We start from the raw sequence: 15,758 nt of genomic DNA, 5'->3' as shown, positions 1-15,758 counted from the left end.
ATCCTTATGGTGAAGATGCAGCTCAATTGCTTATGCACAATTGTGTTACCCTACACAGTATGCAATGAGTGTAGGGATGCACTGATACAGTGGCCTGCATTTGAGGAGGACCTGCCCCATGCATGTGGGAGCCATTGAACACCATGCAAAATGTGGTATGGATAGCTGGTGCATTTCCATTGGTGATGCCAGGTAGAATAAAGCTTTGCAAGGATGTGAAAGCTGGCATATGGTATTGAGAGACCCTTGAGCTGTCATTAAGTTTATTATGCATTGCATTCTCTTCTTGGAGATGAAGGTGGTCACCATTGCTTTACATGCATGGTCCATCATATTTACAGACACCAACTTTGACAACATCATGGAAGAAATATCTGTCTCAACACTTCAATAAGCAAATTCGCCAAACCACTCATAAATTCCTTTCAAGCTTTTAGTGGTAGAAATATGTGATTTACTAATAAAGAGTGGCTACATGCCTAAATTTAGGAAGTTCTAGCAGACGTTTTTGAGGCTGTGGTGAAGGCAATAACTTACCCTTGCTTCATTACTTTGCAATGGGTATAAAGTTCCTCAATGGCAAGTAACAAGTTTGTAGCCAAGTATTCCATCACAAGTATGGGTAAGTGGGTTACTGAAAATCCCATAAGACTAGATATGGGATTTTTGGCAAAAAGTTTCTACATGAGAGTGACCAACCTCCATGCTGAGAGTTTGCTAGAGGAAGCCCTATAATAAATAGGAACTTCAGTACCAACAAGCTAAAGATCTCTACATGGTCAAGCAGCTTAAGGTTTTGAAGTAGCCACAGCAAAGACATCAACATAGAACACAAAGCAAGTTTTACTAGGATTCTTGGCATTTATCTCTGAGATGACATTGGCAACGAATCAACAAGCTCCCTTTGATGAGAATGATCTCGTCAACGCAGCACACATTCTTAATGGAAACTTACCCTTGCCTCTAGATTTCTAGGATGAACTTCAGAACCAAATCCTACACTCAGGTACATTGCATTGTTTCTCATTCAGAATTTTCTTTTGGTTTAACCAGATGTTGCTAAGATTCATAATGTCTTGTGAAGCTGGTGAAATTGGGACAGGATTTTTTTTCCAATGGGATCTTGTTGATAGTGGGGAAGATAATGGAATAGACATAGCAGCTCCACCAAGAGCTCAATCTTTTCTGCAGCAATGTTCTTGTTGATGCAATTTTTAAGAAGATTAGCCATCTTAGCTGTGGCGGTGGATTCGCAATTGTCACAACTAAATCTCCTCCAGCTTCAATGATTCAAATCAAGTTTTAATGGTTGTATTCTGTTATACCTTTGAAAAACTCATGAAATTGGCCCAATGTATGTATTGACTATGATTTTGCTACCTTAACTATGTTTGTTCTTAGAAATCTCAGCCAGACAAAATGAGGTGAGGGGCGGACTTCTGTTGGAGACAAATCTGGATGCTTTTTCAGGTATATTCTAGGCATCTCGCGATGCACTGCCTTGTGGAAAGCTTGGCTCCCAGCTCTCTAACACAGATCTAGGCATCTCCCCACTCTTGTAGCTCTGGACGCGTCCAGACTCTAGAACTTCCAGCATTCTTGGAGAGGTCACACACCTTGGAGTTTTATACTGCGCTGGCGATGTTCCATTCCTCACAGCTTCCTCCATCAGCCTCTCAAACGTCCCTTCCTTGACAATCACCAGCTCCAGCGAGTCGATCACTTCATCCAGCCTCTTTCCAGTGTATCCCGGATTGAAAGACCTGTCTATACTCGAGCAGCATCTCTCCAAGAGCTCTCTGTTGATCCCTTCTCTGCGTTTGAGCTCCCAGAAGATCACGTAGTGCGCAGGAACAGCGGTGGAATTGCCATAGGCTGTGAAGTTCGCCACCTCGATCCCTGCCTCTTTTGATACTTCCATCACCACATTTTGGAGCTCTTGCTCGTCGACCATCTCATTTTGGACGCTCAGAACCGCGTTCTTGCGGTGGCTGAAAGCCAGCTGAGGAACTCCATGGAAAAAACTCGATACTTTCACCACGTCCCCGACTCGGTATCGATATAATCCTTAAAGAAAAGAGAACACTTCGGGTGAGAAATTTGCAAGAAAAGATAGAAGATGGCAAACCTGCGAAGTTCGTGATGACGATCTCGTACTCTTGCCCAACGACAACCTCGTGTGGAGCCAGGATTTCACCAGCTGGATTATTAGCACCGAGCGGAAGAAACTCGTGGTACATTATGTGTGGTAAAATTGTGAAGACGACTTCCTCAAGAGGAGAAGCGGGGTTTGTGTTGATCCCAAGAACTCCCTCAGACGAGTAGTAGTCTTTCCCGGAGATTGGAAGCTTGACACCTGCGTAATCTCTTAACTGAGGAACAAAGTGTGCCATCCCCCCGGTCACCACTGTGGAAACCAGTTTTGCTCGCGGGAAGAGCAAGGAAAGAATTCCAGACCATGATTTTCTGCTGCAAATCTTGGTGATGGCCTCGGCATTGCGGACACGATCCAGCTCGTTATAATCCAGAATTAACCTCGCGAAAGCTTCTTGGAGCTTTGCGTGTGTGACTTTGCCGCTGATCAAGCTGCCAGTTCTTATGTCGTTGCAAATCTCCTCCCAATCGCTCTCGAGGATCCTCAGAGACTCGCAGATGGTGTAGGCAAACATCGACTCGATGTGTTCCACCGCGTCTCGCTGGATCAAGCCACACAGCAAGTGGCAGTACGTCAGCTCCCGCCAGTTTGACCCGGACACGATCATCTCGTACGGAGTCGTGAACTTACTTGAGAAGTTTCTGTAGTTCTTGATCGTGTAAGTGGTGCCAGCTCCCACCAAGATCCCCGCCTTGGTATGAAATTGATCGATGCAGTAGTACAAACCGAGCACTCTCCCACTTCCAAGCTCCGGGAAACATCTAAAAGATTTCCACAGAACCATCAAAGTTCTTCACAAGATATATTGAGATTAGCAAAATACCTTGCTTTGTAAGCACTGGAAAGTTCTATTGCTCTCGTTGTGGCGGACATATTCTCAGCAGTGACTGGAATAATCTTGTGCTTCCCAGATGATGTGCCGGAGCTGGAATTAGAAAATTTTGACAATTAAACTAGAAAAAGAGAGATTTTGCTTTGTTCTTCCGGCAAAGACATTCTTACCTCGCGAAAAAGCAAATAATTGGGTCCTGGCAAAGAACTGGGCTCTCGTCCCCGGATGCAATCCTTTCAATCTCTCCGGCGACATCCTCATAGGATACGATTGGAACCTGGGATTTGTAAGCAGCTGGAGTTTGGGGGCTCCCAAACTTCTGGAGATAATCGGTGCTTGCATTCTTGCGGAGAATGCCGGCCAGCAGCTCCTCCTGGACCGAAGCTCCATTCTCACAAGCTCGCTCAAATTCACCAATGCTCGCCATCGTGTATTTTAGAAACCCTCAGTAAAAGGATACGCGACACGAATAGCTTTCTATTTCACAGAAGACCGACAGTTTTAAAACCCTTCGTCAAAGAACTCGTGCGTCGAGATTGGATAACTTGTAAGATTGGAAATCCCAGCCTCGCTGCCCTATCAAAGACGTCATCCTCCTCCCCTGTATAACACGAGCTAGACTTTTTCGATCCATTCTAGTGGAAATCTTGGGCCGGGAATAGAAGGAAGGGGCGCAACTGTCGTCTTTGGCCGTTCTCAACATCCCCGTTTATGCCCGCGTTCAAGGCCGAGGTGGCGAAGGAGTCAGTGACCTTCATGGCGAGGGAGGTCGAGGATGAAGTGTGGAGAAATCAGGGCTGTTTTAGATCCAAGAACTCGGAGAAGGAACCCCACAAATTCTATCAAAGCTAACTTCCAGAGTTGTGTGTACTCAAGAAATTTCTTTATGTTTCACTAGGTTTTCTGCATACGTTAATATGGCCACCAATGTAATATATTATTTGTTTTAAATCATGTAAAATCCAAAACGACTTCTTTTTTTACAATTGCTGCAATCACAATCAGAAGCATTGGTCAGCAGAACGTGAGTAATAACAACAATGAGTCTGAGTTAGAGGAGAGAAGTCAAACTAAACTTCTAAAATGTTACTATTTGCCCTTTTATTCTATGAATTTTGCTTTTTTTTCAATTTCTGATTGAAACAGCGCTGCATTTCTTCAGCGTGGACGGCCGCGATTGCAAGGAGCGTAAATCGAGGGCTGAACATTCCACCCTCCTTTCAACTTCTAAGGATGATCGTCACGGAATGTTCGTCATATTGCGTTGCTCGAGACCATTTCAATCGAACTTGTTCTTGCTATAAAACTTGATGTCCTTAGATTACAGCTTAGCCATGTTCATCTCTAGTAAGTTCTTCCTCTCTAGTTTCCTTGCCCTGTTGATCTATGGCAGCCTCTCAATCCTCGCAAGCACCCAGAGTGATATCCTCTCAATCCTTGCAAACACCCAAAGTGACTTCTACTCAATCCTTGAAAGCACCCAGAGTGATTTCCTCGACGCTCACAACTCCGCCAGAGCTTCCGTTTCGACATCTCCAAGAATCCCTCCTCTCTCCTGGAGCACTGATGCCGCGGCATTTGCAACGCAATGGATCACAAGCCTGAGAGACACGAAAAATTGCGGCCTGGTTCACTCCGGTAACAGAGCATATGGGGAAAATTTATACAAATGGCAGGGAAGTCCTGGATTGCCACCGCCAAATCCTGCGGAAGCCGTGAAGTCATGGGTGAGCGAGAGGAAAGACTATACGTATGCAACGAATAGCTGTGCCGCTGGTAAGGTTTGTGGGCATTACACCCAAGTTGTCTGGAGGAACACCCAGAGAGTGGGGTGTGCTTCTATCACATGTCCAGGAAATGCGATGCTTGTGAGTTGTAACTATGATCCACCTGGTAACTGGGTTGGACAGAAGCCATATTAGCAACTTAGAAAACTCACTTTATGAAGTGGTTTTCCATGCATTTTCACAGCATAAAATTGCCACAAATCCAATAAGTTCTCTTCTGCAAAGCATAGCCTCATTGGCATGTGTCTAATTTTCTCATCGTAATAAATCAGTATTGCTTTTGAGTTGTTGTACAAAAGATTAAAAAGTCAGAATTGTTTTTAAGGCAAGCTTAAGATTATTTAAACTCCAGTACTAATTTTTTTAATCGCATTAAAAAAAAGTTACTATTTCTGTGACATTAATCGTTCAGCTGTCCATTTTAGGTTCGGGCCAGCCTTGGGAGTGAGCCGGCGATGTTAGGTACAAATTTAGTCTCAACACCGCTCTTTGCTCTGTCACTAACTTTACACTAATCTCGCACAGCAGCCTTAACACACTTTATAGTGAATTAGACGTGCATGGGCAGGTAAGACTAGGGCATGCGAGCCTTCTCCTCTCATCTTGGAGTTACTGGAACCTCCTCGACGCTCTGTCTAGGTGCGAGCGAATGGAGGAAGCTCGGTTGCTCTCTCCAAGGCTGCGCTCAAGGATTAAGAAAAGAAATTAGTAGTACACTGGTTGAGACGGAAAAAGCTTTGGATCAAGGAGAAAAAGCTTTGTTTCCTTCGTGCAGGGTCTATTGTGAGAACGATGTTCCTGTAGTTCCTGTAATGGAGGGCTGGATGAGCGACAAAGGGGCGCTCCTTGCAATTCTGGGGCTTGGCGGTGATGGTATGTTCAATCCAAGGCTTCTTCCTTTTGGCCCCTTGGGTGAAGAGTCTGCTGACGTATTGACAGACCCATCACGGAATGTGTGCACGATGCAGCGCTGGTGCCACACAAGATTGCTGCCATCTAACGCTACATTTGACATGGTTACTTTAGAGGGAATGGTGAGGATCTGAGTTGTGAGGATATCATGAAAGTGTAATGTAGTTTCAAAAGTATTTCCTAATACTTGCTATGTGCAGATCATCACAATTGGTGCTAGAACAGTTGCATGGATCTGGATCCTGCCCTAGAGATCCAACAATAGATTCTTGATAACATGTGAATCAGAAAAACTTTGCCAACTGGGTAACTTATATGCCAGGCAATATTTAATTCATTCATAGTTCTTGCCACATCTAATTCACTTGACGTTTCAATAATAACAAAATGCGTCAAAAAAGTATTAATCAATTTGGCCTTGCTGATAGATTGTGATTGAAACAGTGAGTTTACATTTATTATAAGCTATGATGTCAACGAGAAAACTACACACGCTGCCATGATTCTCAAGAAGAAAACTTATTGGATTTGTGGCTATGCTGTGAAAATGCATGGGAACTTTCTAATCTGCTAATATGGCTTCTGCCCAACCCAATTACCAGGTGGATCATAATTGCAACTCACAAGCAGCATATTTCCAGGACATTTGATAGACGCACACCCCACTCTCTTGGTGTTCCTCCACACAACTTGGGTGTAATGCCCACAAACCTTACCAGCGGCACAGCTATTGCTTGCATACCGATAGTCTCTCTTCTCGTTCACCCATGACTTCACGGCTTCCGCAGGATTTGGCGATGGCAATCCAGGACTTCCCATCCATTTGTATAAGTTTTCCCCATATGCTCTGTTGCCCGAGTGAACCATGTTGCAATTTCTCGTGTCTCTCAGCGTTGTGATCCATCTCATTGCAAATGCCGCGGCGTCATTGCTCCAGGAGAGAGGAGGGATTCTTGGAGACGTCGCAATTGAAGCTCTTGCGGAGTTGTGAGCGCCGAGGAAATCACTCTGGGTGCTTGCAAGGATTGAAAAGAAATTATCCTGTGTACTTGCAAGGATTGAAAAGAAATCATCCTGTGTACTTGCAAGGATCGAGAGGTCATCACTCTGAGTGCTTTCACGGAATGAGAGGGCAGTGCTTGGAATGCCATAGATCAACAGAGCAAGGAAGCTAGAGAGGAGGAACTTGGTAGAGATGATCATGGCGAAGCTTTGATTTAAGTTTGATCGTCATCGAGGCTGAGTTTTATAGCAAGAAATTTCGCCAAGAAGTTGAAATGGTCTCGAGCATCGTGGAGGGCGCAATATCGAGCCGTCGGTTTGCGATCCTCGCAATCGTGGCCGTCCACGCCGAAAGAAATGCAAAAGGGTTGGATATTCCCTCGTGGTACCATTTTTTTCTAGGGCTCCCTGTATCGCGTTGTTGCGTTTCGGCGTCCCTATCGCGTCCCTCGATCGATTGATCGTTCCACAGCGCTGCCGTCGCGCATCGGCACTGGGCACTGCTGCGCGGAATGGATGGATTGATTGCTCCTCGGCCGCGATTGAGAAAGAATAAGACGATTCGTCGTGGAGAGCTTCGGTAGGGATTGCTACTCTTCTTCCGCGTCCTGGCCTCGCTAGGGCATTGGCGCCATGCGTTTCTTCGTCCCGCGGGTAAATCGAGCAATGGATTGTGATATTCCGGGATAGATGCTAGGACGAGTTCCGGGATAGCGTGCTCGAGCCGTTGTCATGGGCAACAAATTCGCGAGAAGGCGCGCCCAGATTGACGATCGCTACACGAGGCCCCAGGGCTTGTATCAGCACAAGGACGTCGATCACAAGAAACTGAGAAGGCTTATCATCGATGCCAAGCTTGCTCCTTGCTACCCGGGAGCCGAGGATGCTGCCATCGATCTTGACGAGTGTCCCATTTGTTTTTTGGTAAGTCTTTGGTTTATGTGTAGTACCTTCTTCTTAATTTTCTTTGTTCTTGGTGGCAGCATTATCCAAGCCTGAATCGATCGAAGTGTTGTACTAAAGGCATTTGCACAGGTATTTCTCTATCGGTTCTCTTCGTTTCAACTTACTCTGTGTGTTTGGTTTCTTTCTTTCTTTGATTTTTTCAGAGTGTTTCTTGCAAGTGAAATCTCCGAATTCTACCCGGCCTACACAGTATGACTCCAAGCAGTGCTTTTAAGTATCTCTTCTAAGCCGTTCTTCTTGACTTGCTGTAGGTGTCCGTTTTGCAAAACGCCCAACTACGCGGTGGAGTATCTTGGCGCGAAGACCCTCGAGGAAAAGGGTGTCGAGCAAGCGGTATGGTTTGTCAATGCTTCTCTTGCACCAGCATGAAGTGTTTTGTGTTTCCAGGAAGAGCAAAAGGTTATAGAGGCAAAGATCAGAATCAGGCGACAACAAGAAATTCAGGACGAGGAAGCGCGCTTGCAGAGGCAAGAACAAGCTCCCCGAGAAGGCTCGCCAATAGTTGCAGTTGCAGCAGGGGAAGCCGAGCAGGAAACAACAACTCCAGAGGAAAGGTCCCAGGAGCCAGCTTTACCGCCGGAAAGGAGCTGGGATCCATGGACAAATGCCGACGGCAACACGGCCATCGGCTACCCTCAAACCGACATTTTTACTTATCCATCAAGGTCTGATTCAGAATCTCCGTGGCAACAAGGAGGCCAAAGAGATTCAAATAGACATAATACGTTTTCTTCGACATCCGCCAGGAACTCCTCGTCATTCAACGCCAGAAGAAGAGGTGCTGCTTGGAGCAATAGTTCGTCGGGTGATGGCCCAGGATATGCTCCATATAACAGGTACAAAAAGTCTTGCGTTTGTCTCTTTTGGTTGCTCATTCGTCTATTCTTTTTCTTTTTGTCACCTTTTGGCCGTGCAGAGACGAAGATTTTGACTTGGATCTCGAGGATATAATGGTCATGGAGGCCATCTGGCTTTCTATCCAGGTAGCTAGATTGTGAAGAATTTATGAGACCTTGTCGTTTACTAACCAGAGCTCTATGTTCCCAGGAACAAGGAAACCAACGTCCAATAGACAGCATCTCCGAGCATCCATTCCCATCGGCATTGAATGGCTTGCAGTATGAGATCCAAGACTCGCCACTGACGAACCTGGAGCCGTCGGAGATTCGAGGGAGGAGGGGGTCCGTCACTGGAGGCTTTGCCTCCGCTATCGCCGCACTGGCCGAGAGACAGGTGACTGGAAACACCGGAGGGATGGAACCGGCCGGGGAGAGTGACGCCGAGTCCAACGACAGTGGGGCCGTCTCAAACGCTCACGGCTCCAGCGAGACGCAGTCCCTGGAAGAACATATACGAATAGTTTCTGGGACAGACGAGAGCTTGACTGAGGAGAAAGCGGAGAAGTCGAGCGTGGAGGAATCGGGTGTAGAGGCAGCGGCAATGGCCTTGACAACGCTAAGAGCAACAGGTTCCAACACCAACACCAGCATGACCAGCACCAACACCAGCAACAATAACGAGAACTTAACAAGATGGATTCGTCGAGGGATGAGCGTGGAAGTGTCGCCTGATGCGTTGCTTGACCAGGGGTCCGAGGTTGTCGAGGCTGGGACAAGCTTTTGTAGCAGCGTGCCATCGCTACTGCCGTGGGAAGCTCCGGAGGAGGATGATCCAGGGAATGGTGGTGGAGCTGCCAGTGCTGCTGCTCCTGGGACGAATGGAAGTAATCCCGGTGGAGCGGCAGCTCTGCTACAACCGGCGGCGAACGATTCGGCAGCGTCAACTGCGAGTGTAGTGCCCGAGAGCTTTGAAGAGCAGATGATGCTGGCTATGGCGCTTTCACTGGCGGAAGCTCAAGCTCTCCAGGCCAAGCACGGTGGCTCCAAAGCAACGTAGTAGTCGCGTTTGTTTGTTCTTTTTCTTGTACAGGGATTTAAGGAAAAGCCACTCGACGAGACGCAGTGGTATATTCGTTTTCCATGGTTTCCAGGTTTATTCGTTTATTATGGTATATACGTTGCGTATGCATACGTGGCATTTTACTGTAGACGTGGCAAGCATCAATGAGATATTCTTTCGGATTTAAGCGGTAAGCTAAAAACCTAGTTCGTCCATCGCATTTGCGGCTCGACAGCGCACGGATTCGCGGTCCGGGAGCTCGATTCAAGGATGAATCGATACGCATTGGATCGAGAGCAGCGTTTCCCACCGGCGGTGGCGCGGGGCCGCGGCCATCGGCAGCAGCGGAGGTTTGTTTTCCAGGTTTTCTGCCAGATTCCAGAACCGCGGCAATGGCGAGGGCCGCGCGGCAAGATCATCGCTAATCCATTCTCGCTCGACGGCATCCGCGAGGCCAGGCTCGACATATTTCGGTGGATTGCGAGCGTTCCCGAGTGGGCCGACGCGCAGAAGGAGCAAAATATGCCCAATCGCCGCGCCTTCTACTCCAACAACGACTGGCTGCGGCACAGGAGCTCCCTCCGCCACGCCCGCCATATGGCCTCGACGTTCTCCTCCCGGGTTATCATCTCTTTGATTCCCCCGGTCTTCACAGTCACGGGGATTTCGGTGCTGGTCACGCTCTACAACGCTCTCGTGGAATCCGGGTGGGCGCCGGGATTTCTTCCAGTGCTCCACGCGCCGTCGCTGCCTTACGAGCTCACGGCCCCGGCATTGGCTCTTCTCTTGGTATTTAGGACCGATACGTCCTACTCGAGGTATGACGAGGCCAGGAAGACGTGGACCGAGGTGATCAGCAGCACCAAGAATTTGGCGAGGCTGACAGAGGCTTGGATCCACAACGATGATCTCATGCGGTATATCGTGGCTTTTCCACTGGCTCTGAAGGTTGGTAGTCTTTTTCTTCTCTCGGGAACTCTTGTTTTCGAAGTTTACGTGGAAGTTTTGTCCCCTTACAAGTGCAGTGTCACCTTATCATGGGATCCGACATGGAGGCCGACTTGAGGAAAGTCTTAGACGAGCGGGATCTTGCCTTTGTTCTCAATGCCAAGCACCGGCCGAATTGCTTGCTCCAGATGATCTTCCAGATCATCGATGGCTTGAGCCTGGGAGAAACACAGCAAGTTCTTCTGGTAAGTAGCTCCCAAATAGTTCCGGTATAGCTTGTGACCACCTCTCGCTTCTTACAGCACGAAAACATCTCCACCTACAACAGGAGCGTGAGCGTGTGCGAGAGGCTCATCCGGACCCCCATTCCTCTCTCGTACACTCGCCTTACGTCCAGGTTTCTCATACTGTGGCACCTGGGCCTCCCCATTGCGCTGTGGGACACTTGCAACTGGCTCGTCATCCCCTCCACGTTTTTCAGCTCCGCAGCTCTCTTTTGCATCGAAGAGGTAGGATGAATCTCGATCTCTTTACATGGAAGATATCCTCTTGTCCACAAATCTTGCCTCAGGTGGGAGTTCTCATCGAGGAACCATTTCCAATGCTGGCTCTCGATAGAATGTGTGAGGTGGCCCTCATAAACATCAAAGAAATGACCGAGCTCCACGCTAAAGTGGGCCGACATATCCAAACCCAGCCCGAGGAACAGCAGCAAACAAACGGGCGTCTAAGAACTTAAGACCACGCAGACACCGACTAGAGAAACAAAGAAACCATATATATAATCGAGACACGGCAGAGCTGACTGTAACGATACAAGGCCGCCAATTTACAATACGGCAGCGTGGGCACCTAGAGGGAGAGCAAAATGGAAAGTTATTCACCACCAAACCATCCGTGGAAAATCACACAAAAAATTTTCAAAACTCCCCGACTCTGAGAAAAACAATCCATCCAGTCAATCGATATAAAACAACAAACAAGGAAGAAAGAACGAAACAAGAGAAAAGAGATGATAGACTTACCGGTTTAGTCATCATCCTCTATACATAGAACCCGGAGGCGCTGGAGCGGCCCTCGAGGGCGTGGACCGACGGCTGGAACCAATGTCACCGTTCTCTTCCGTGGCCGTGAACCGTCGATCTATTCGTCCGTTGATGCTCAGAGACTTGCTCGGCGGTGGCGCAGTGCTGGCGGACTCAAACGCCACTCGCCACTCCTCGCCGGCTCCTTTGGAACTCGATGGTGATCCATATCCATCTGTGGTAGCCAAAGTTTTGTTGGATAAGGCGATGCAGAGATGTTTTACCTGTGTCGGTGTAGCCACTGACAGTAGACACGCGAGCTTCGTGCATACTTAGCTGGTGTGTGAGCTTGTTTAGCACTTGCGATTGCCTCTGGCATTTGTCACGCCTCCGCTTTACTTCAGGGTCCTCTTGCAAAAGCTCCTGGATCTGGGCGCTCGAGAATTTACTGCACGGTAGTTCGCGGAGTTAAGGTTCACGCGACATCGGTTCGAAAAGCTAGTCATCGACTTGCCTGATGGAGCTGTAGAGCTTGTTGAGCATCGCATCTTTCGACTTCTCGACTTGGCAAAGCACGACTGCCTGTGAATGAGTGGTGTGAGACAAGTGAAAGTGAGTTATTTGACGCCGCATTACCTTTGGGATGTTGGCCGAGAGGCTGTTGAGCACGGCCTCAACGTAGTCGCGAACTTCTTGGCCCATGAATCTGAGGTCCTCGTCCGGATCGGCTGGTCTTCTAATCACAGTGTCCTGCTACGAGTCGAGAAAGATTTAGACAAAAAAGAAATGAAGTGAAACAGGAAAGAAGGAATGGAAATACCACAGGTTCTGGTGCACGAGAAGGTTCTTTCACGATAGAGGCTGACTTGCCAGGCGGCTGCTGAGTCCCTTGCGCACAATTCCGGAGCTTCGCAATCCATTCCTGCTTGTCCGCTATACTTTCGGCTTTTAAGACGACCGAAGAGTGTGCTGCAAGAGGAAGGGAATAAACGTCTTCATACGAAGGGATTGAGAGCCTACCTTTCAAGACAGATTTGTAAGGAACTTTGTTTGTAATCTTGAATGCAAGACTGATGCTAGAGTCGGACGCCCTCTCCTTTTTAGATGATTTTGTTGTCGGGGCGTCATCGTCGTCCTTTTCTGACGCGTCATCGATTGCACATTCCTGTAAGTTCATCGACATTATCTTCTGTGGCAAGAACGACAAGAAAAATCAACCTCCAAATTGATGACACCGCGAAAAAGCCTCTCATCAGGAGTCTTGGTGTATCCAAGCTGCCAAATTACTGTTAGAGAGGAGAACATCTGGCAGTTGTAGCTTACCCGGTTAGTCTTTTCGTTTAAAACAAACCAACGCTTTTTCCAACCAGACTTGTTCGTACTTTTTTTCATGAGATAAACTGCATAAGAGATTTCAGATCAAACAAAAATTGCTCTAAGCAATTACCTCCAGAAATTTCGCCACCGGCAATTGAAGATGGAGCACCATCCTTGCCATCCTTGCTGTCCTTGTCTTTGTCACTTTGACCTTTTATAGATTTCAGCGGCGGTGTCTGATTTACTGGTGGACCTGCTGCCTATGGCATAGTCAATAGCTAAAGTTAAACATTTTAGGCTCTGTTGTTTACCTTGTTCAAAAGTACTTGCTCTGCATCTTGTGCTTTTTTCGAAACTCTTGTTTTTGTCTCTTCTTCCCTTCGAAGCCTGTCAATCCTGGAAGCCAAAGCGCTAAGGAAAGTGAAGAGACCAAACACAAAAGCTGTCTACCTTCTTTGAGCAAGACGATTGAAGTGCTGTGGTGGAATATATGACCTTTCCATGTCAACAAGGTCTACTACCATCTTCTTGGCGTGCGTCCGGTACTCATCAAGGGCGGCACTTGCAATAGCAACAACCTGAAAGGACAAAACCGTTGTTACTTCCACATAAAATCGCACAAGAGCATACCTCTCGTTTAAAAGGCGGGTATCTTCCTAAGCCTGGTGTCGAAGATGCAGATGCAGCGACTATATCAACTAAAACGTGATGCACCTGAAAATTAAAACGTGAAGTCTGTTCACCTAAGCGCTAATATTTCAAACCTCGTCAACACAATGCTTTCCAGGATCTTTAGCAAGTTCGAGAGCTCTTCGTACAAGCTCTCGCAGCCCTTTCTCTGGAGAGAGCAAATATGGTTGATACCCATCCGCTTCAAGAACCACCTGTGATAAGCCAGAAAGAACATTAAAAACCCGTAGTCACATGCTGCTAACTACCTTCTTCAAGTAGTTCAGGTCGAAAAGATCATTCAGTGGTAAATTTTTAAACTTGTTTGGAAGCGCGCCCTCGAAACTTGATATCACTCTCCAGCCGCCTGTCTGCAGCAGAATTTGAGAAAACGTAAGAACAAAATTCAAAGACTCACCTCTCCACTATTTATGTGTAAGATATACTTGTCTTCAAATTCTCTACAAAGTTCCAAAGCAAGCGCACGGGTACCCTCTTCCGTCTCAACCATTTGTTCTCCAAGCCTCACTAACTCCCCTTCGACCTCCTGCTGCCTTCCCTCGAGCCTAAGAAACGTTACAAATGTCAGAAATGTCTTTAGGATCTAGTACGAGAACGCATTACCCAGACAAAAGACTTGGCAGTCTTTGCCTAATCCGTTTCCGAATCTGCTTAGATATCACGTCCACTAGCGCTGCTCTCCCCAATCGTGTTGACGGGGCCGCAGTTAAGATGGATCTCAAAGTTTCTGTTTCTGCTTTCCAGGCCGTCTCCAGGGAATCATCGGTTCCAACAGAACCCGCATGTGCTGCTGCTATGGACACAGATTGGCCAATCAAAGCAACCCAGGTTATGTCTGCACTCGCCGATGGACCTTGGCCAGAAAGAACTGCTTGAACCGCAGCTAAACTTTTGGGATCACTGGCAGATTGATCAACCTTGCTAATCACACCAACAGTCCTTGAGACTGACCCAAAAACAAAAACGAAAAAGAAAAATCAGAATTTTTTAAATTGAAAAAACACTAGCACTTACATTCAGGATCAAGCTCCCTTGCCATTTTCAAAGCTTGCGATCCCGTGATATCTCGCACGGAAGTTGCAGGTACTACAACGAGCAGAACAGCATCGTTATGACTTCCATATTCATTAACCTGTAACACAGTTAGAAACCAGTAAACGTAGCAGGCTACTTACAAATTGGTCGTCGAGTGATGCAAGTCCAGGAAGATCAATTAATGTCAAAGGTGGGGCTGAAGGCACAGCAAAGATACTTACAGTCTATTCAAGAATTTGAAAGCATACCTGCACTTGACCGTAGTCGAAGCCGAATCTCCTCAGGCCGGCTGCTTCTGCTCGACAGGATTCTACTTATCCTAGACTGCAGCGAGAGACGAATCTCGTCTAACACAACAGGAAAATTTTAAGAAAGTTGAACCGACACGAAAGAAGAAGACTAACAACTAGAAACTTACTTGCAGACGATGGTCGGGCGCGCCCTTCTGTCATCACCGCCAATCCCTTACCTTCCGATTGGTCACGCTCCAATTCAACAACAATTGGAGCCCTCGTAGCGCCATTTTCTCCAGTTGGCTACGTAAGAAAATCCGTCAGCAAAACCAAGAGCACCAAATTGTTCCGTCACTCACCATCACGGTGTAGCCAATGATACTATTGAGAACAGCAGATTTTCCAGCACCCTGCAAAACAAAGAGGAAGAACATTAATTCACGAGATCCTCCATCTATTCCTATGGATATTAGTACCGTGTTCCCAATAGTAACAACGTTAAGAAAAGTAGTATACTGCGCGGAGTCGTCATTATCGTCTAGCAAAACCGACGAAGCCTGCTGCATAGCCTCTGCCAACGAGACGAGATTTTCCATCGCTACCAGCCTCGATCCGTGAAGAATGTGGAAAAAGAAGAAAGAATACGGTCAGATCCTGATCCAGCTCCGGCAAAATAATCTGGAAATATCCTCGACAAATTACGTCCTGCGATCGATCGACGCAGCTGGCTACTCACTGGGATCGGAAATCTGGAATCCGGAGACGATGGCGCTCGAATCAGCGCCTCCAATGCCAGACGCGGAAGAGGACGCGCACAGAAACCCTAGGGCTCGCCTTCCCTCGTCCCAGCGCCCTAGGGCTCCGCCTTGGAAGCTTCCCCAACCCCTAGGGCTCTAGGGCTACTTAAAGCTTGTGCTAAGAAGGCGATCATTCCCCGTGATGGAAGAATGCGCCATA

The 15,758-nt window shown here is 47.4% G+C and overlaps 6 protein-coding genes across 9 annotated transcripts; 3 read left to right on the top strand and 3 right to left on the bottom strand.

The window, feature by feature from the left end:
* Positions 1 to 1,361: 1,361 nt before the first annotated feature.
* Positions 1,362 to 3,809, bottom strand: LOC9646901 (indole-3-acetic acid-amido synthetase GH3.10). The gene is made up of 4 exons (XM_002961699.2): positions 3,158 to 3,809; positions 2,979 to 3,080; positions 2,129 to 2,916; positions 1,362 to 2,067 (listed from the first exon to the last, which is right to left on the bottom strand). Exons 1-4 carry the CDS (start codon positions 3,412 to 3,414, stop codon positions 1,478 to 1,480), a joined length of 1,737 nt encoding a protein of 578 aa, XP_002961745.2. The 5' UTR covers positions 3,415 to 3,809; the 3' UTR covers positions 1,362 to 1,477.
* A 490-nt stretch (positions 3,810 to 4,299) lies between these two features.
* On the top strand, positions 4,300 to 5,058 carry LOC9663251 (pathogenesis-related protein PR-1 type). Its single transcript, XM_002962199.2, has one exon. It carries the CDS (start codon positions 4,322 to 4,324, stop codon positions 4,907 to 4,909), a length of 588 nt encoding a protein of 195 aa, XP_002962245.1. The 5' UTR covers positions 4,300 to 4,321; the 3' UTR covers positions 4,910 to 5,058.
* A 1,016-nt stretch (positions 5,059 to 6,074) lies between these two features.
* Positions 6,075 to 6,902, bottom strand: LOC9646900 (pathogenesis-related protein 1B). Its single transcript, XM_002961698.3, has one exon. It carries the CDS (start codon positions 6,887 to 6,889, stop codon positions 6,257 to 6,259), a length of 633 nt encoding a protein of 210 aa, XP_002961744.2. The 5' UTR covers positions 6,890 to 6,902; the 3' UTR covers positions 6,075 to 6,256.
* Positions 6,903 to 7,084: 182 nt separating this feature from the next.
* Positions 7,085 to 9,639, top strand: LOC9646899 (protein sip5). Of its 2 annotated transcripts, XM_024687487.1 has the most exons (8): positions 7,085 to 7,612; positions 7,672 to 7,723; positions 7,798 to 7,843; positions 7,906 to 7,987; positions 8,042 to 8,319; positions 8,401 to 8,490; positions 8,571 to 8,637; positions 8,702 to 9,639. In XM_024687487.1, exons 1-8 carry the CDS (start codon positions 7,421 to 7,423, stop codon positions 9,548 to 9,550), a joined length of 1,656 nt encoding a protein of 551 aa, XP_024543255.1. In that variant the 5' UTR covers positions 7,085 to 7,420; the 3' UTR covers positions 9,551 to 9,639. The 2 variants fall into 2 exon arrangements, with proteins under 2 accessions (XP_024543255.1, XP_024543246.1); XM_024687478.1 differs by having other exon boundaries at positions 8,042 to 8,490.
* A 167-nt stretch (positions 9,640 to 9,806) lies between these two features.
* On the top strand, positions 9,807 to 11,427 carry LOC9663250 (UPF0187 protein At3g61320, chloroplastic). The gene is made up of 4 exons (XM_002962197.2): positions 9,807 to 10,501; positions 10,579 to 10,746; positions 10,804 to 11,010; positions 11,073 to 11,427. Exons 1-4 carry the CDS (start codon positions 9,824 to 9,826, stop codon positions 11,238 to 11,240), a joined length of 1,221 nt encoding a protein of 406 aa, XP_002962243.2. The 5' UTR covers positions 9,807 to 9,823; the 3' UTR covers positions 11,241 to 11,427.
* LOC9663249 (dynamin-2B) lies at positions 11,263 to 15,758 on the bottom strand. 3 transcript variants are annotated; one of them, XM_024687458.1, is made up of 24 exons: positions 15,538 to 15,758; positions 15,278 to 15,479; positions 15,161 to 15,211; positions 14,987 to 15,104; positions 14,817 to 14,915; positions 14,709 to 14,764; positions 14,548 to 14,665; positions 14,137 to 14,479; positions 13,931 to 14,078; positions 13,782 to 13,883; positions 13,608 to 13,727; positions 13,474 to 13,557; positions 13,294 to 13,421; positions 13,155 to 13,239; positions 12,974 to 13,103; positions 12,850 to 12,926; positions 12,745 to 12,801; positions 12,547 to 12,691; positions 12,347 to 12,495; positions 12,163 to 12,279; positions 12,041 to 12,108; positions 11,811 to 11,974; positions 11,527 to 11,761; positions 11,263 to 11,437 (listed from the first exon to the last, which is right to left on the bottom strand). In XM_024687458.1, exons 2-23 carry the CDS (start codon positions 15,395 to 15,397, stop codon positions 11,538 to 11,540), a joined length of 2,703 nt encoding a protein of 900 aa, XP_024543226.1. In that variant the 5' UTR covers positions 15,398 to 15,479; positions 15,538 to 15,758; the 3' UTR covers positions 11,263 to 11,437; positions 11,527 to 11,537. The 3 variants fall into 3 exon arrangements, with proteins under 3 accessions (XP_024543226.1, XP_024543233.1, XP_024543238.1); XM_024687465.1 differs by having other exon boundaries at positions 11,263 to 11,353; XM_024687470.1 differs by having other exon boundaries at positions 12,163 to 12,276.

The sequence above is a fragment of the Selaginella moellendorffii genome, unplaced genomic scaffold, assembly GCF_000143415.4.
Source record: "Selaginella moellendorffii unplaced genomic scaffold, v1.0 SELMOscaffold_1, whole genome shotgun sequence".
Classification (NCBI taxonomy): domain Eukaryota; kingdom Viridiplantae; phylum Streptophyta; class Lycopodiopsida; order Selaginellales; family Selaginellaceae; genus Selaginella; species Selaginella moellendorffii.
This window is presented reverse-complemented; position numbering and strand designations above follow the sequence as displayed.

What these genes read in the sequence shown, in the direction of transcription:
- LOC9646901 (XM_002961699.2), bottom strand. Translation starts at nt 3,414, where the DNA reads ATGGCGAGCATTGGTGAATTTGAGCGAGCTTGTGAGAATGGAGCTTCG. An exon ending in TCCAGTGCTTACAAAGCAAG is followed by an intron (nt 2,917 to 2,978) that starts GTATTTTGCTAA and finishes GAAATCTTTTAG; the next exon opens with ATGTTTCCCGGAGCTTGGAA. An exon ending in CGTCATCACGAACTTCGCAG is followed by an intron (nt 2,068 to 2,128) that starts GTTTGCCATCTT and finishes CTTTTCTTTAAG; the next exon opens with GATTATATCGATACCGAGTC.
- LOC9663251 (XM_002962199.2), top strand. Translation starts at nt 4,322, where the DNA reads ATGTTCATCTCTAGTAAGTTCTTCCTCTCTAGTTTCCTTGCCCTGTTG.
- LOC9646900 (XM_002961698.3), bottom strand. Translation starts at nt 6,889, where the DNA reads ATGATCATCTCTACCAAGTTCCTCCTCTCTAGCTTCCTTGCTCTGTTG.
- LOC9646899 (XM_024687478.1), top strand. Translation starts at nt 7,421, where the DNA reads ATGGGCAACAAATTCGCGAGAAGGCGCGCCCAGATTGACGATCGCTAC. An exon ending in GGATATGCTCCATATAACAG is followed by an intron (nt 8,491 to 8,570) that starts GTACAAAAAGTC and finishes TTGGCCGTGCAG; the next exon opens with AGACGAAGATTTTGACTTGG. An exon ending in CCATCTGGCTTTCTATCCAG is followed by an intron (nt 8,638 to 8,701) that starts GTAGCTAGATTG and finishes CTATGTTCCCAG; the next exon opens with GAACAAGGAAACCAACGTCC.
- LOC9663250 (XM_002962197.2), top strand. Translation starts at nt 9,824, where the DNA reads ATGAATCGATACGCATTGGATCGAGAGCAGCGTTTCCCACCGGCGGTG. An exon ending in AAACACAGCAAGTTCTTCTG is followed by an intron (nt 10,747 to 10,803) that starts GTAAGTAGCTCC and finishes CGCTTCTTACAG; the next exon opens with CACGAAAACATCTCCACCTA. An exon ending in CTCTCTTTTGCATCGAAGAG is followed by an intron (nt 11,011 to 11,072) that starts GTAGGATGAATC and finishes ATCTTGCCTCAG; the next exon opens with GTGGGAGTTCTCATCGAGGA.
- LOC9663249 (XM_024687458.1), bottom strand. Translation starts at nt 15,397, where the DNA reads ATGGAAAATCTCGTCTCGTTGGCAGAGGCTATGCAGCAGGCTTCGTCG. An exon ending in ACCTGAACTACTTGAAGAAG is followed by an intron (nt 13,728 to 13,781) that starts GTAGTTAGCAGC and finishes GGCTTATCACAG; the next exon opens with GTGGTTCTTGAAGCGGATGG. An exon ending in GAAAGCATTGTGTTGACGAG is followed by an intron (nt 13,558 to 13,607) that starts GTTTGAAATATT and finishes TTTAATTTTCAG; the next exon opens with GTGCATCACGTTTTAGTTGA.